We start from the raw sequence: 17090 nt of genomic DNA on the forward strand, positions 1-17090 counted from the left end.
TGGTTGACTCGCTGCGCTCGTCAACCATCGGAAGACAGTTACAAACACGAGTTGACTCGCTGCGCTCGTCAACTCGTGTTTGTGGATCTCTGTGTGTGTGCATTTGTGTTGTTTAGTGTCGGGGTGTGTGTGTGTGCTGTTGAGTGTCGGTGTGTGTGTGCGTGGGTGTGTTGGTCGTCCTCAACAGCATGGCAAAGTTGGATGCTGAGGGTTGACGAGCTGCGCTCGTCAACTTTGTCGAGGGTTGACGAGCTGCGCTCGTCAACTTGTCGTCTTCTGCGTTGCAAAAGCAATAGCCCCTTACGCCTAGAATAGGCGCTCGGGCCTAATTAAAGCCGCAAGCGGCGTTGTAGGCCCTCGCCGGCCGACAGGCCGTTGAGCTGACCCGCCGACGCACGCCGCTTTTGTCCTGAGTGCTTCGCAAGTGTTTAGATTTTAGCTGCATGAGTAGCTCACAGTTTAGTCAAATCGTTATTTGGATTATATGGCCATCTGCCATCAGGAGTTTCAATCCAATATGGCCGCCTTCCTGTGTGTCTGGGGGCGTGGCCACAATACTTTTTTTTTTTGCCCTGACATGACGCATGTCTGTACCGAATTTCGTGGCTGTCCGACAAAGTTGGCGTCGGACCCTTCCCCATAGGAGGGGTTGCCATCGCCACGGCAACACCGTAAAACCAACAACATGGTTACGATTGTGTTTTTTGATCGGGACCACATGAGGGACTTTTCTGGTAAGTTTCAATCATTTCTGGCAAAGTGTTTTTTTAATTCCCATTCAATTTTTGTTATCGTTCTCTAGGGGGCGCTGTAAGGCTGATTGTCAAAGTTTCACTTTTAAAATGTCCAGGTAGGAAGGGTCAAAAAGTGTTTAAAATTTGGTTTGGATTGGAGTGTGTGTGTGTGCAAACGCTGACTCAGCAGTTTTTAAGTTTCAATCCAATATGGCCGCCTTCCTGTGTGTTTGGGGGCGTGGCCATAATTTTTTTTTTTTTTTGCCCTGACTTGACGCATGTGTGTACCGAATTTCGTGGCTGTCCGACAAAGTTGGCGTCGGACCCCCCATAGGCACAATGCATTGTGATTTTTGTAGGTGGCGCTAGCGCGCCACTTTTTCATGCCCAATTTTGAAACACATAAAATAATTAATTTTTCGCCGGTTCTGAGCTTGGTTCAAAGTTTGGTGAGTTTTCGAGCATGTTCAGGGGGTGAAATTGCCGTTTAAACAGCAGAACAAAGAAGAAAAAGAAAAAGAATTAAAGCCGCAAGCGGCGTTGTAGGCCCTCGCCGGCCGACAGGCCGTTGAGCTGACCCGCCGACGCACGCCGCTTTTGTCCTGAGTGCTTCGCAAGTGTTTAGATTTGAGGTGCATTGGTAGCTCACAGTTTAGTCAAATCGTTATTTGGATTATATGGCCATCTGCCATCAGGAGTTTCAATCCAATATGGCCGCCTTCCTGTGTGTCTGGGGGCGTGGCCACAATACATTTTTTTTTTCCCCTGACATGACGCATGTCTGTACCGAATTTCGTGGCTGTCCGACAAAGTTGGCGTCGGACCCCTCCCCATAGGAGGGGTTGCCATCGCCATGGCAACAGCGTAAAAACAACATGGTTACGATTGTGTTTTTTGATCGGGACCACATGAGGGACTTTTCTGGTAAGTTTCAATCATTTCTGGCAAAGTATTTTTTTAATTCCCATTCAATTTTTGTTATCGTTCTCTAGGGGGCGCTGTAAGGCTGATTGTCAAAGTTTCCCTTTTAAAGTGTCCAGGTAGGAAGGGTCAATAAGTGTTTAAAATTTGGTTTGGATTGGAGTGTGTGTGTGTGCAAATGCTGACTCTGCAGTTTTTAAAATTATATCCAATATGGCCGCCTTACTGTGTGTTTGGGGGCGTGGCCATAATTTTTTTTTTTTTTTGCCCTGACTTGACGCATGTGTGTACCGAATTTCGTGGCTGTCCGACAAAGTTTGCGTCGGACCCCCCATAGGCACAATGCATTGTGATTTTTGTAGGTGGCGCTAGCGCGCCACTTTTTCATGCCCAATTTTAAAACACATAAAATAATTAATTTTTCGCCGGTTCTGAGCTTGGTTCAAAGTTTGGTGAGTTTTCGAGCATGTTCAGGGGGTCAAATTGCCGTTTAAACAGCAGAACAAAGAAAAAGAAAAAGAAAAAGATTAAAGCCGCAAGCGGCGTTGTAGGCCCTCGCCGGCCGACAGGCCGTTGAGCTGACCCGCCGACGCACGCCGCTTTTGTCCTGAGTGCTTCGCAAGTGTTTAGATTTGAGCGGCATTAGTAGCTCACAGTTTAGTCAAATCGTTATTTGGATTATATGGCCATCTGCCGTCAGGAGTTTCAATCCAATATGGCCGCCTTCCTGTGTGTCTGGGGGTGTGGCCACAATACATTTTTTTTTGCCCTGACATGACGCATGTCTGTACCGAATTTCGTGGCTGTCCGACAAAGTTGGCGTCGGACCCCTCCCCATAGGAGGGGTTGCCATCGCCATGGCAACAGCGTAAAAACAACATGGTTACGATTGTGTTTTTTGATCGGGACCACAAAGGGACTTTTCTGGTAAGTTTCAATCATTTCTGGCAAAGTATTTTTTTAATTCCCATTCAATTTTTGTTATCGTTCTCTAGGGGGCGCTGTAAGGCTGATTGTCAAAGTTTCCCTTTTAAAGTGTCCAGGTAGGAAGGGTCAATAAGTGTTTAAAATTTGGTTTGGATTGGAGTGTGTGTGTGTGCAAACGCTGACTCTGCAGTTTTTAAAATTATATCCAATATGGCCGCCTTCCTGTGTGTTTGGGGGCGTGGCCATATTTTTATTTTTTTTTTGCCCTGACTTGACGCATGTGTGTACCGAATTTCGTGGCTGTCCGACAAAGTTGGCGTCGGACCCCCCATAGGCACAATGCATTGTGATTTTTGTAGGTGGCGCTAGCGCGCCACTTTTTCATGCCCAATTTTAAAACACATAAAATAATTAATTTTTCGCCGGTTCTGAGCTTGGTTCAAAGTTTGGTGAGTTTTCGAGCATGTTCAGGGGGTCAAATTGCCGTTTAAACAGCAGAACAAAGAAAAAGAAAAAGAAAAAGAAAAAGAAAAAGAAAAAGAATAAAGAATTTTTGCAAAAACAATATAACTTTTTTTCTGAGTATGCGATTTCTACACAAAATACGTTTTTGGAATGGTCTCGACGAGGGCTACGCGTCTGTGGGGGCACACAAACACGAGTTGACGAGCTTCGCTCGTCAACTCGTGTTTGTGTGTGTGTGTGTGTGTCTGTGTGTCTGTGTTGTTTAGTGTCGGGGTGTGTGTGTGTGTGCTGTTGAGTGTCGTGGGTGTGGGCGTGGGTGTGTTGGTCGCCCGATGGTTGACTCGCTGCGCTCGTCAACCATCGGAAGACAGTTACAAACACAGTTGACTCGCTGCGCTCGTCAACTGTGTTTGTCGATGTCTGTGTGTGTGCGTGTGTGTTGTTGAGTGTCGGGGTGTGTGTGTGTGTGCTGTTGAGTGTCGTGGGTGTGGGCGTGGGTGTGTTGGTCGCCCGATGGTTGACTCGCTGCGCTCGTCAACCATCGGAAGACAGTTACAAACACAGTTGACTCGCTGCGCTCGTCAACTGTGTTTGTCGATGTCTGTGTGTGTGCGTGTGTGTTGTTGAGTGTCAGTGTGTGTGTGTGTGTGCTGTTGAGTGTCGGTGTGTGTGTGCGTGAGTGTGTTGGATGCCGAGGGTTGACGAGCTGCGCTCGTCAACTTTGTCGAGGGTTGACGAGCTGCGCTCGTCAACTTTGTCGAGAGTTGACGAGCTGCGCTCGTCAACTTGTCGTCTTCTGCGTTGCAAAAGCAATAGCCCCTTACGCCTAGAATAGGCGCTCGGGCCTAAAAAGAAAAAGAAAAAGAAAAAGAAAAAGAAAAAGAAAAAGAATAAAGAATTTTTGCAAAAACAATATAACTTTTTTTCTGAGTATGCGATTTCTACACAAAATACGTTTTTGGAATGGTCTCGACGAGGGCTACGCGCCTGTGGGGGCACACAAACACGAGTTGACGAGCTTCGCTCGTCAACTCGTGTTTGTGTGTGTCTGTATGTGTGTGTTGTTTAGTGTCGGGGTGTGTGTGTGTGCTGTTGAGTGTCGTGGGTGTGGGCGTGGGTGTGTTGGTCGCCCGATGGTTGACTCGCTGCGCTCGTCAACCATCGGAAGACAGTTACAAACACAGTTGACTCGCTGCGCTCGTCAACTGTGTTTGTCGATGTCTGTGTGTGTGCGTGTGTGTTGTTGAGTGTCGGTGTGTGTGTGTGCTGTTGAGTGTCGTGGGTGTGGGCGTGGGTGTGTTGGTCGCCCGATGGTTGACTCGCTGCGCTCGTCAACCATCGGAAGACAGTTACAAACACAGTTGACTCGCTGCGCTCGTCAACTGTGTTTGTCGATGTCTGTGTGTGTGCGTGTGTGTTGTTGAGTGTCGGTGTGTGTGTGCGTGAGTGTGTTGGATGCCGAGGGTTGACGAGCTGCGCTCGTCAACTTTGTCGAGGGTTGACGAGCTGCGCTCGTCAACTTTGTCGAGAGTTGACGAGCTGCGCTCGTCAACTTGTCGTCTTCTGCGTTGCAAAAGCAATAGCCCCTTACGCCTAGTATAGGCGCTCGGGCCTAATAAAGAATTTTTGCAAAAACAATATAACTTTTTTTCTGAGTATGCGATTTCTACACAAAATACGTTTTTGGAATGGTCTCGACGAGGGCTACGCGCCTGTGGGGGCACACAAACACGAGTTGACGAGCTTCGCTCGTCAACTCGTGTTTGTGTGTGTGTGTGTGTGTCTGTGTGTCTGTGTTGTTTAGTGTCGGGGTGTGTGTGTGTGTGCTGTTGAGTGTCGTGGGTGTGGGCGTGGGTGTGTTGGTCGCCCGATGGTTGACTCGCTGCGCTCGTCAACCATCGGAAGACAGTTACAAACACGAGTTGACTCGCTGCGCTCGTCAACTCGTGTTTGTCGATGTCTGTGTGTGTGCGTGTGTGTTGTTGAGTGTCGGTGTGTGTGTGTGTGCTGTTGAGTGTCGGTGTGTGTGTGCGTGAGTGTGTTGGATGCCGAGGGTTGACGAGCTGCGCTCGTCAACTTTGTCGAGGGTTGACGAGCTGCGCTCGTCAACTTGTCGTCTTCTGCGTTGCAAAAGCAATAGCCCCTTACGCCTAGAATAGGCGCTCGGGCCTAATTAAAGCCGCAAGCGGCGTTGTAGGCCCTCGCCGGCCGACAGGCCGTTGAGCTGACCCGCCGACGCACGCCGCTTTTGTCCTGAGTGCTTCACAAGTGTTTAGATTTCAGCTGCATTTTTTTGCCCTGACATGACGCATGTCTGTACCGAATTTCGTGGCTGTCCGACAAAGTTGGCATTGGACCCCTCCCCATAGGAGGGGTTGCCATCGCCACGGCAACAGCGTAAAAACTACAACATGGTTACGATTGTGTTTTTTGATCGGGACCACATGAGAGAATTTTCTGGAAAATTTCAATAATTTCTGGCAAACTATTTTTTTACTTCCCATTCAATTTTTGTTCTTGTTCTGTAGGGGGCGCTGTAAGGCCAATTGTCAAAGTTTCACTTTTAAAGTGTCCAGGTAGGAAGGGTCAATAAGTGTTTAAAATCTGGTTTGGATTGGAGTGTGTGTGTGCAAACGCTGACTCAGCAGTTTTTAAGTTTCAATCCAATATGGCCGCCTTCCTGTGTGTCTGGGGGCGTGGCCATATTTTATTTTATTTTTTGCCCTGACTTGACGCATGTGTGTACCGAATTTCGTGGCTGTCCGACAAAGTTGGCGTCGGACCCCCCATAGGCACAATGCATTGTGATTTTTGTAGGTGGCGCTGGCGCGCCACTTTTTCATGCCCAATTTTGAAACACATAAAATAATAAATTTTTCGCCGGTTCTGAGCTTGGTTCAAAGTTTGGTGAGTTTTCGAGCACGTTCAGGGGGTCAAATTGCCGTTTAAACAGCAGAACAAAGAAGAAAAAGAAAGAATTTTTGCAAAAACAATATAACTTTTTTTCTGAGTATGCGATTTTTACAGAAAATACATTTTCGGAATGGTCTCAACGAGGGCTACGCGTCTGTGGGGGCACACAGACACACACAAACACGAGTCGACTCGCTGCGCTCGTCGACTCGTGTTTGTGTGTGTCTGTATGTGTGTGTTGTTTCGTGTCGGGGTGTGTGTGTGTGTGTGCTGTTGAGTGTCGTGTGTGTGGGCGTGGGTGTGTTGGTCGCCCGATGGTTGACTCGCTGCGCTCGTCAACTCGTGTTTGAGGATCTCTGTGTGTGTGTGTGTGTGCTGTTGAGTGTCGTGTGTGTGTGCGTGGGTGTGTTGGTCGTCCTCAACAGCATGGCAAAGTTGGATGCCGACGGTTGACGAGCTGCGCTTTTAAATATGGTGATACCCATCCAGGGAGTAGGGAAGTTTCTCTATGCAAATATCTAAGACACACCGACTTTGCCTGAACTAATAAAACTGATTGATGGACATATCCGGTGTCTCCCCCTGCAGTAGAAAATGCCTGTTTCATTGCATGTGTCTGACTATTCGCTCCAGGGTTTTGGAGTTTAACCCTGACAAAGCTTTAAAAATATGCGTTCAATTCACTCACCAAAAAATAACATTCATAAAGGGGTCTGGTATGGATTATCATGTGTGGGAGTTATCAAATATCCAACCCACCAGTTTCAACACACAACTTAAAAAACCACAGCTTTTTTCAGCCCATAAAACAAAAATATATAACACACTGACCAACATGTATCAGCAATATTCAACATCACATCCTATATAATTTTACAAATCTGAAAGAGAAACTACAATTGTATGTAGTGATGAATGGAGAAACTGTGTTACCAGGTAAACAGAAATGGCAGCTCCGAGTAACCATCCACAGTAGACATCACCAGGGTGGTTTCTGAACTGGATGATCCTGGTTAGCCCAGCCAGGATGGCCAACATGACGAAAGAGAATACCACGAGAGGCTTCAGCAGCTTGGCCGAGTCTGTCAAAACTGTGTTGAAGTACATCTGAAACACACACACTACATTAGCCAACCATCATCTGTTAAAGGAGATAGAGCTACAGGCTGCTTTAACTCTGGTTTAACTCTGGTTTAACTCTGGTTTAACTGACAATGAGTAGAAATCTGATTGGGAGCCTTCTGCTTTTATCCTTCTCTCAAAGAGACTTTGTGAGAAGGACACTGCCTCAGTCTGCAATTTATGTGCATCTGCTTCACCGTGAGCTCACAAGGGAGAGATTACGTTGGGACGCTCACGTCCCTTTGACTGGATAGGATCATGGATTTGCTGTTGTATTGTTTTAAAATCTTGTTGTTTGACACTACTAGAGAAGGTAATTTGCAACTTTTCTCCTTATTTCTGTGATGCAACCTAATTTCACATTCAGTTATGATTTTAAAACTCTTGTTGTCTGAGACCTAAGTTATCACTTTGGGCTCACACAACTACAAAAACATTTCAGACATAACCCCTTGACCATAGCCAACTGTTGAAATTACAAATAAATGCAAATTAGATGCAGATTTGTTGGAGGATTTTAGGTTCAGACGTCATATTAAAGACCCATTCCCGACTATGAACCACTTACTGAGATGTAGACAGCAGCAAAGGCAGCCAGAGTTGCATGCTGGGATGGGAAAGACTTCCTAGGAGAAAAAAAAGAAAGAAAGAAAGAAAGATTTGATCTTTAAAAAGCATGTTTATTTACAACAACAACAAAATCTCACTCATACAAACAAAGAAAAAATAATGATTAAAAAACAAATCAAATATACCGGTACATAAAATAAACCAACCAATGACAAAACACAAGCTTCTTATTGATTACAGAACACATGATCTCTTTCACACCACCAGTTCTTAAATGTTTCAATCTCGTTCAGTTATCTGAAGTAGTTAAAATCAATTGTAATTCTTGTTTTCACCATTCTATATAAAATAACTTCTGCATCGCCGTCTGTCGCGCCTTCAACCTTTTTTTCCTACTAAGGCAGATTGCCATTTTAGATTTTTGCTGATAGATAGATAGATAGATAGATAGATAGATAGATAGATAGATAGATAGATAGATAGATAGATAGATAGATAGATAGATAGATAGATAGATAGATAGATAGATAGATAGATAGATAGATAGATAGATAGATAGATAGATAGATAGATAGATAGATAGATAGATAGATAGATAGATAGATAGATAGATAGATAGATAGATAGATAGATAGATAGATAGATAGATAGATAGATAGATAGATAGATAGATAGATAGATAGATAGATAGATAGATAGATAGATAGATAGATAGATAGATAGATAGATAGATAGATAGATAGATAGATAGATAGATAGATAGATAGATAGATAGATAGATAGATAGATAGATAGATAGATAGATAGATAGATAGATAGATAGATAGATAGATAGATAGATAGATAGATAGATAGATAGATAGATAGATAGATAGATAGATAGATAGATAGATAGATAGATAGATAGATAGATAGATAGATAGATAGATAGATAGATAGATAGATAGATAGATAGATAGATAGATAGATAGATAGATAGATAGATAGATAGATAGATAGATAGACTGATAGATAGATAGATAAATGGATAGATAGATAGATAGATAGATAGATAGATAGATAGATAGATAGATAGACTGATAGATAGACTGATAGATAGATAGATAGACTGATAGATAGACTGATAGATAGATAGATAGATAGATAGATAGATAGATAGATAGATAGATAGATAGATAGATAGATAGATAGATAGATAGATAGATAGATAGATAGATAGATAGATAGATAGATAGATAGATAGACTGATAGATAGACTGATAGATAGATAGATAGATAGATAGATAGATAGATAGATAGATAGATAGATAGATAGATAGATAGATAGACTGATAGATAGATAGATAAATGGATAGATAGATAGATAGATAGATAGATAGATAGATAGATAGATAGATAGACTGATAGATAGACTGATAGATAGATAGATAGACTGATAGATAGACTGATAGATAGATAGATAGATAGATAGATAGATAGATAGATAGATAGATAGATAGATAGATAGATAGATAGATAGATAGATAGATATTGGTCTATAATTAGTCAAGATTGCTGGGTCATCCCCTTTTAATAAGGGGAAACAAAAGCTGATTTACATACCGAGGGAATTTCTTTTTTTCTCACTGTGAGGTTAAAAAGGATTGTAAGAGGCTCTATACTGTAATTATTTTTTTAATTGTAAAATTAACAGATGACCCTTTTCCAGCAGATATTGAACAGTCGTTGTGCTATATCCCAGAGGAAACCATAACAATAACATAGAACCATTTTAGGACACTAAACTACTAGAAGATTCTAGCCTGTGTGTGTGTGCTGAGAACCTGGACCTGTGTCCCTCACCGCTGACGTCCACGTTGCTAGCATTAGCATTTCCAGTCTTATTGTCAGAGTTGTTTTCATATTTTCACTGTTTGTGTAATTGTTTATGTAACTTATGGAAAAGAACAGCCCCATCTGGTGGGCAGCGATGTCGTGTACCCTGAAGGTATCATGATGTCACTAGTCATCCACAGAACCCCATAGAGATGGTGTCTGCCCCCCCTAAGGTTGTTAAATTGTACAGGAGACGTGTTACTCCTGGAAACCTTATAAAAATAAAAACTGCTGCCACAGAAATTAATAATAGTAAAACCATTAAATGTGGACTTTTGAATATTCGCTCTTTGGCGTCAAAGGCATTTTTAATAAATGATCTGATCTCAGATCAGCATGTAGATATTTTCTGTTTGACTGAAACCTGGCTGGGTCCTGAAGATTATTTCAGTTTAAATGAAGCCACGCCTCCCAGTTATGTTAAATTATGGTAATTTCTGGAGACGCCGGCCGAGGAGGTGGAGTTGGAGCCATCTATAACTCGGAGCTCCAGATTAACCCTAAACCTAAATTAACTATACCTCCTTTGAGAGTCTTATTCTTAGTCTGTCACTCCTAACATGGAAATCAAGCCAGCCAGTCCTGATTGTTCTAGTTTACCGCCCTCCAGGCCCAGACTCTGATTTCATGTCAGAATGTTCTGAATGTTTAACAAGCTTAGTTCTGAAAGCAGAACAGATACTTGTTGTGGGAGATTTTAACATTCATGTAGATTCAGTGACGGCTGCCTTGCTACTGCCTTCCTCTCATTACTGGACTCAATTAGCTCCTCCCAGAGAGAGAAAGAACCCGCCCACAGCTCTAATCACACCTTGGATCTGGTTCTCACGTATGGTATTGATATTGATCAATTAATTGTATTTCCACTGAACCCTTTTTATCAGACCACAAGTTCATCACTTTTACGTTTGTATTATTGGACTACGTTCCATCAAACAGAACTGCCTTGACTAGATGTCTGTCTGATGGTGCTATTGCTAAATTCAAAGAAGTGATCCCGTCAGCATTAAACTCTTTATCAAGCCTTAACATTACTGAGGAGTCGTGTGGTAACTTTAGCCCCTCCCACATAGATCATCTTTACGTGGTGCTGGGGACTTGATGCGCACGACGCTTGACTCCATCGCCCCCTTAAGAATTAAAAAACTAAAACCAAAAAGGAAAGCTCCGTGGTTCAATTCTGAGATTAGATTGTTAAAACAAACATCCCGAAGACTGGAGAGAAGGTGGAGCTCAACTAAATTAGAGGAGTCTTGTTTAATCTGGAAAAACAGCCTGAAAATGTACAGGAAGACGCTCCGCAAGGCAAGAGCAGCATATTACTCATCTCTAATAGAAGAGAACAAATCTAATCCAAGGTTTCTCTCTGACACCGTAGCTAGGCTAACACAAAGCTAGAGCAGCATATTACTCATCTCTAATAGAAGAGAACAAATCTAATCCAAGGTTTCTCTCTGACACCGTAGCTAGGCTAACACAAAGCTAAAGCAGCATATTACTCATCTCTAATAGAAGAGAACAAATCTAATCCAAGGTTTCTCTCTGACACCGTAGCTAGGCAAACACAGAGCTAGAGCAGCATATTACTCATCTAATAGAAGAGAACAAATCTAATCCAAGGTTTCTCTCTGACACCGTAGCTAGGCTAACACAAAGCTAGAGCAGCATATTACTCATCTCTAATAGAAGAGAACAAATCTAATCCAAGGTTTCTCTCTGACACCGTAGCTAGGCTAACACAAAGCTAGAGCAGCATATTACTCATCTCTAATAGAAGAGAACAAATCTAATCCAAGGTTTCTCTCTGACACCGTAGCTAGGCTAACACAAAGCTAGAGCAGCATATTACTCATCTCTAATAGAAGAGAACAAATCTAATCCAAGGTTTCTCTCTGACACCGTAGCTAGGCTAACACAAAGCTAGAGCAGCATATTACTCATCTCTAATAGAAGAGAACAAATCTAATCCAAGGTTTCTCTCTGACACCGTAGCTAGGCTAACACAAAGCTAGAGCAGCATATTACTCATCTCTAATAGAAGAGAACAAATCTAATCCAAGGTTTCTCTGATGGAAGTAGAGATACGACTGTTACTCTTGATGGTTACTTGGATAGCTTAACCCCCATTAACTTGCAGCAACTAAGTGTGGCTGTTGCCTCATCTAAACCGTGCACTTGTCTCTTAGACCCGGTCCCAACTAAGCTGCTTAAAGAAGTCTTCCCCTCAATCAGTATTGCTTTGCTAAATACGATTAATCTATCTTTACTCACAGGCTATGTACCCAAGTCTTTTGAAACAGCAGTCATTAAACCGCTTCTCAGAAAACCAACATTGGATCCTGATGTCTCGGCTAACTATCGGCCAATTTCAAACCTTCCATTCCTGTCAAAGCTTCTAGAGAAAGCAGTTTCCAGTCAGCTGTGTGAATTCTGACAAGACAATCAGTTATTTGAGGTTTTCCAGTCGTGTTTCAGAGCTCATCATAGCACAGAGACAGCATTAGTTAAAGTCACCAATGACCTTTAATAGCGTCTGATAATGGACGTGTCTCCTTGCTTATTTTATTAGATCTCAGTGCAGCCTTTGACACAATAGATCATCAGATTCTGTTACAGAGGCTGGAACAATCTGTTGGTGTTAGAGGATCTGCATTGAACTGGTTTAGATCATATTTATCTGATAGATTTCAGTTTGTACGTGTTCATGATGAATCTTCTACGTACACTGAAGTTAAATATGGAGTTCCACAGGGTTCAGTGCTTGGACATATTCTGTTCACGCTGTATATGCTTCCCTTAGGTAACATTATTAAGAAACATAGCATAAATTTCCACTGCTATGCAGACGATACTCAATTATACCTGTCAGTTCAGCCAGACAAAGTCGATCAGTCGGTTAGACTTCAGACGTGCCTCAAGGACATTAACTCCTGGATGACCGAGAACTTCCTGTTATTAAACCTAAATAAAACTGAGGTTCTGGTTCTTGGGCCAAAGCATCTCAGAAATGTTTGTTCTAGTGCTGTAGATGAACTAGATGGTGTCTCAGCGTCCACCAGCACCACGTCCAAGAATCTGGGGGTAATCTTTGATCAGGACCTGTCCTTTCAGTCCCAGATAAAGCACGTTTCAAGGACTGCGTTCTTTCACCTTCAGAATATTTCAAAGGTCAGGCACCTACTGACCCAAAAAGATGCACAAAAAATAGTCCATGCTTTTGTGTACTTGTACTGTGTACTTGTACTGTGTTGACAATGACAATAAAGCTTTCCATTCCATTCCATTCCAAAATAAACTCCCAGGCGCATCCTCCTCCTCCTTGACTCCCTCCCACACACACTGGCCTTACCTCCCAGCACTGATGAGCTCCAAGTCTTGTCCAGAACAGATATCCTCCAGAATAAAAGCTTCATCACAGGTGGACATGTTAATGTGGGTCAAGTTGGGTTTACACACATCCAGCCAGTAGGGGGTGTGTTGACCAGTTGCGAGCTGGAGAATGTCAGTTATCAGTGCTGTCACACACAGGCCAAACACATGGACACCTGTGAAAATGATACATTTTAACAGATTAGATTAGAACGTACAATTTTAAAATATGTTATTTTTTTTCAATCATATCCATCAATGTTCTGACATTTTTACAATTACTTTGCAGCTGCTGCTTTGTTTATTTTGGTCACTGAAAACACGCATGTCATTCCTTCTGAGTATAAGAAGTGTGTCCTCCCACCTATGAAGCGCACAGCCCTGCGGATGTAGGAGTTGAAATTACATCCTGCAGCGTTGATGTTTGCCTCAGTCTGTGTGGCCGATGACCTCCTGGATAGATAGCAGTATAGAATGGCCTCCCCTATCAAAATCTACAAACAAATACAATGATTGTTTGTAATGCAGCTTTGATATCAGAATCATCCATGCACTTTTATTGATCCAAAAGGGAAATTATATTTGCACTCAACAAAACTGAAAAAATTGTTCTTGGTATCTTTATACACCAATCAGGAAGTGAATCGGAGTTGTATTTCTGAATCCGTAAACGGGGTTTTGAATGTTAGCATTTAAGGGTCCCATATTATGAAAAACTCACTTTTCCCAAGTTTCGACACGATTCTGGTCGTTTTGGGTCCTGATCAACCCAAAAACAGCGAAATAAAGCGTCCAGTCAATCCTGCGTAGCTTCGTAGTTCTGGAATCACCGACTGAAACGCGTCTGGCAGAAATCTTTGTCAGTGTGATGTCACACTGTTAGCACGTGCACAAGATGTGTGTGCACGTGCATGCACATTCAACTGTGCGCGTGCACACAATGAGTTGTTTGAGACGGGAATGAGGGACGCTGTCCTGCAGCATCTGTCTGAGACAGAAATGAGGGACGCTGTCCTGCAGCATCTGTTTGAGACAGAAATGAGGGACGCTGTCCTGCAGCATCTGTTTGAGACAGAAATGAGGGACGCTGTCCTGCAGCATCTGTTTGAGACAGAAATGAGGGACGCTGTCCTGCAGCATCTGTTTGAGACAGAAATGAGGGACGCTGTCCTGCAGCATCTGAGACAGAAATGAGGGACGCTGTCCTGCAGCATCTGTGTGAGACAGAAATGAGGGACGCTGTCCTGCAGCATCTGTTTGAGACAGACAAGGGGGACGCTGTCCTGCAGCATCTGTTTGAGACAGACAAGGGGGACGCTGTCCTGCAGCATCTGCTTGAGACAGAAATGAGGGACGCTGTCCTGCAGCATCTGTTTGAGACAGAAATGAGGGACGCTGTCCTGCAGCATCTGTTTGAGACAGACAAGGGGGACGCTGTCCTGCAGCATCTGTTTGAGACAGAAATGAAGGACGCTGTCCTGCAGCATCTGTTTGAGACAGAAATGAGGGACGCTGTCCTGCAGCATCTGAGACAGAAATGAGGGACGCTGTCCTGCAGCATCTGTTTGAGACAGAAATGAGGGATGCTGTCCTGCAGCATCTGTTTGAGACAGACAAGGGGGACGCTGTCCTGCAGCATCTGTTTGAGACAGACAAGGGGGACGCTGTCCTGCAGCATCTGCTTGAGACAGAAATGAGGGACGCTGTCCTGCAGCATCTGTTTGAGACAGAAATGAGGGACGCTGTCCTGCAGCATCTGTTTGAGACAGAAATGAGGGACGCTGTCCTGCAGCATCTGTTTGAGACAGAAATGAGGGACGCTGTCCTGCAGCATCTGTTTGAGACAGACAAGGGGGACGCTGTCCTGCAGCATCTGTTTGAGACAGAAATGAAGGACGCTGTCCTGCAGCATCTGTTTGAGACAGAAATGAGGGACGCTGTCCTGCAGCATCTGAGACAGAAATGAGGGACGCTGTCCTGCAGCATCTGTTTGAGACAGAAATGAGGGACGCTGTCCTGCAGCATCTGTTTGAGACAGACAAGGGGGACGCTGTCCTGCAGCATCTGTTTGAGACAGACAAGGGGGACGCTGTCCTGCAGCATCTGCTTGAGACAGAAATGAGGGACGCTATCCTGCAGCATCTGTTTGAGACAGAAATGAGGGACGCTGTCCTGCAGCATCTGTCTGAGACAGAAATGAGGGACGCTGTCCTGCAGCATCTGTTTGAGACAGAAACGAGGGACGCTGTCCTGCAGCATCTGTTTGAGACAGAAACGAGGGACGCTGTCCTGCAGCATCTGTTTGAGACAGAAATGAGGGACGCTGTCCTGCAGCATCTGTTTGAGACAGAAATGAGGGACGCTGTCCTGCAGCATCTGTTTGAGACAGAAATGAGGGACGCTGTCCTGCAGCATCTGTTTGAGACAGAAATGAGGGACGCTGTCCTGCAGCATCTGTTTGAGACAGAAACGAGGGACGCTGTCCTGCAACATCTGCTTGAGACAGAAATGAGGGACGCTGTCCTGCAGCATCTGTTTGAGACAGAAATGAGGGACGCTGTCCTGCAGCATCTGTTTGAGACAGAAATGAGGGACGCTGTCCTGCAGCATCTGCTTGAGACAGAAATGAGGGACGCTGTCCTGCAGCATCTGCTTGAGACAGAAATGAGGGACGCTGTCCTGCAGCATCTGTTAGAGACAGACATGAGGGACGCTGTCCTGCAGCATCTGTTTGAGACAGAAATGAGGGACGCTGTCCTGCAGCATCTGTTTGAGACAGAAATGAGGGACGCTGTCCTGCAGCATCTGTTTGAGACAGAAATGAGGGACGCTGTCCTGCAGCATCTGTTTGAGACAGAAATGAGGGACGCTGTCCTGCAGCATCTGAGACAGAAATGAGGGACGCTGTCCTGCAGCATCTGTGTGAGACAGAAATGAGGGACGCTGTCCTGCAGCATCTGTTTGAGACAGACAAGGGGGACGCTGTCCTGCAGCATCTGTTTGAGACAGACAAGGGGGACGCTGTCCTGCAGCATCTGCTTGAGACAGAAATGAGGGACGCTGTCCTGCAGCATCTGTTTGAGACAGAAATGAGGGACGCTGTCCTGCAGCATCTGTTTGAGACAGACAAGGGGGACGCTGTCCTGCAGCATCTGTTTGAGACAGAAATGAAGGACGCTGTCCTGCAGCATCTGTTTGAGACAGAAATGAGGGACGCTGTCCTGCAGCATCTGAGACAGAAATGAGGGACGCTGTCCTGCAGCATCTGTTTGAGACAGAAATGAGGGATGCTGTCCTGCAGCATCTGTTTGAGACAGACAAGGGGGACGCTGTCCTGCAGCATCTGTTTGAGACAGACAAGGGGGACGCTGTCCTGCAGCATCTGCTTGAGACAGAAATGAGGGACGCTGTCCTGCAGCATCTGTTTGAGACAGAAATGAGGGACGCTGTCCTGCAGCATCTGTTTGAGACAGAAATGAGGGACGCTGTCCTGCAGCATCTGTTTGAGACAGAAATGAGGGACGCTGTCCTGCAGCATCTGTTTGAGACAGACAAGGGGGACGCTGTCCTGCAGCATCTGTTTGAGACAGAAATGAAGGACGCTGTCCTGCAGCATCTGTTTGAGACAGAAATGAGGGACGCTGTCCTGCAGCATCTGAGACAGAAATGAGGGACGCTGTCCTGCAGCATCTGTTTGAGACAGAAATGAGGGACGCTGTCCTGCAGCATCTGTCTGAGACAGAAGTGAGGGACGCTGTCCTGCAGCATCTGTCTGAGACAGAAATGAGGGACGCTGTCCTGCAGCATCTGCTTGAGACAGAAATGAGGGACGCTGTCCTGCAGCATCTGTTAGAGACAGACATGAGGGACGCTGTCCTGCAGCATCTGTTTGAGACAGAAATGAGGGACGCTGTCCTGCAGCATCTGTTTGAGACAGAAATGAGGGACGCTGTCCTGCAGCATCTGTTTGAGACAGAAATGAGGGACGCTGTCCTGCAGCATCTGTTTGAGACAGAAATGAGGGACGCTGTCCTGCAGAATCTGTTTGAGACAGAAATGAGGGACGCTGTCCTGCAGCATCTGTCTGAGACAGAAGTGAGGGACGCTGTCCGGCAGCATCTGTCTGAGACAGAAATGAGGGACGCTCATCGATCCGGATCACATTTGGTGGTAGGATAGAGACCCCCACCCTAC

The 17090-nt window shown here is 44.7% G+C and overlaps 1 protein-coding gene across 1 annotated transcript in view; it reads right to left on the reverse strand.

The window, feature by feature from the left end:
- Window positions 1-17090, reverse strand: part of plppr4a (phospholipid phosphatase related 4a) — a 45923-nt gene that overhangs the window by 15384 nt on the left and 13449 nt on the right. Inside the window, exons 3-6 of the mRNA XM_068748921.1 lie at window positions 13261-13390; window positions 12877-13072; window positions 7651-7708; window positions 6894-7067 (exon numbers count right to left, since the gene is read on the reverse strand). Coding sequence (XP_068605022.1) covers window positions 6894-7067; window positions 7651-7708; window positions 12877-13072; window positions 13261-13390 — 558 coding nt within the window. The remainder of the gene's footprint in view (window positions 1-6893; window positions 7068-7650; window positions 7709-12876; window positions 13073-13260; window positions 13391-17090) is intronic.

Source organism: Brachionichthys hirsutus, chromosome 15 (genome assembly GCF_040956055.1).
Source record: "Brachionichthys hirsutus isolate HB-005 chromosome 15, CSIRO-AGI_Bhir_v1, whole genome shotgun sequence".
Classification (NCBI taxonomy): domain Eukaryota; kingdom Metazoa; phylum Chordata; class Actinopteri; order Lophiiformes; family Brachionichthyidae; genus Brachionichthys; species Brachionichthys hirsutus.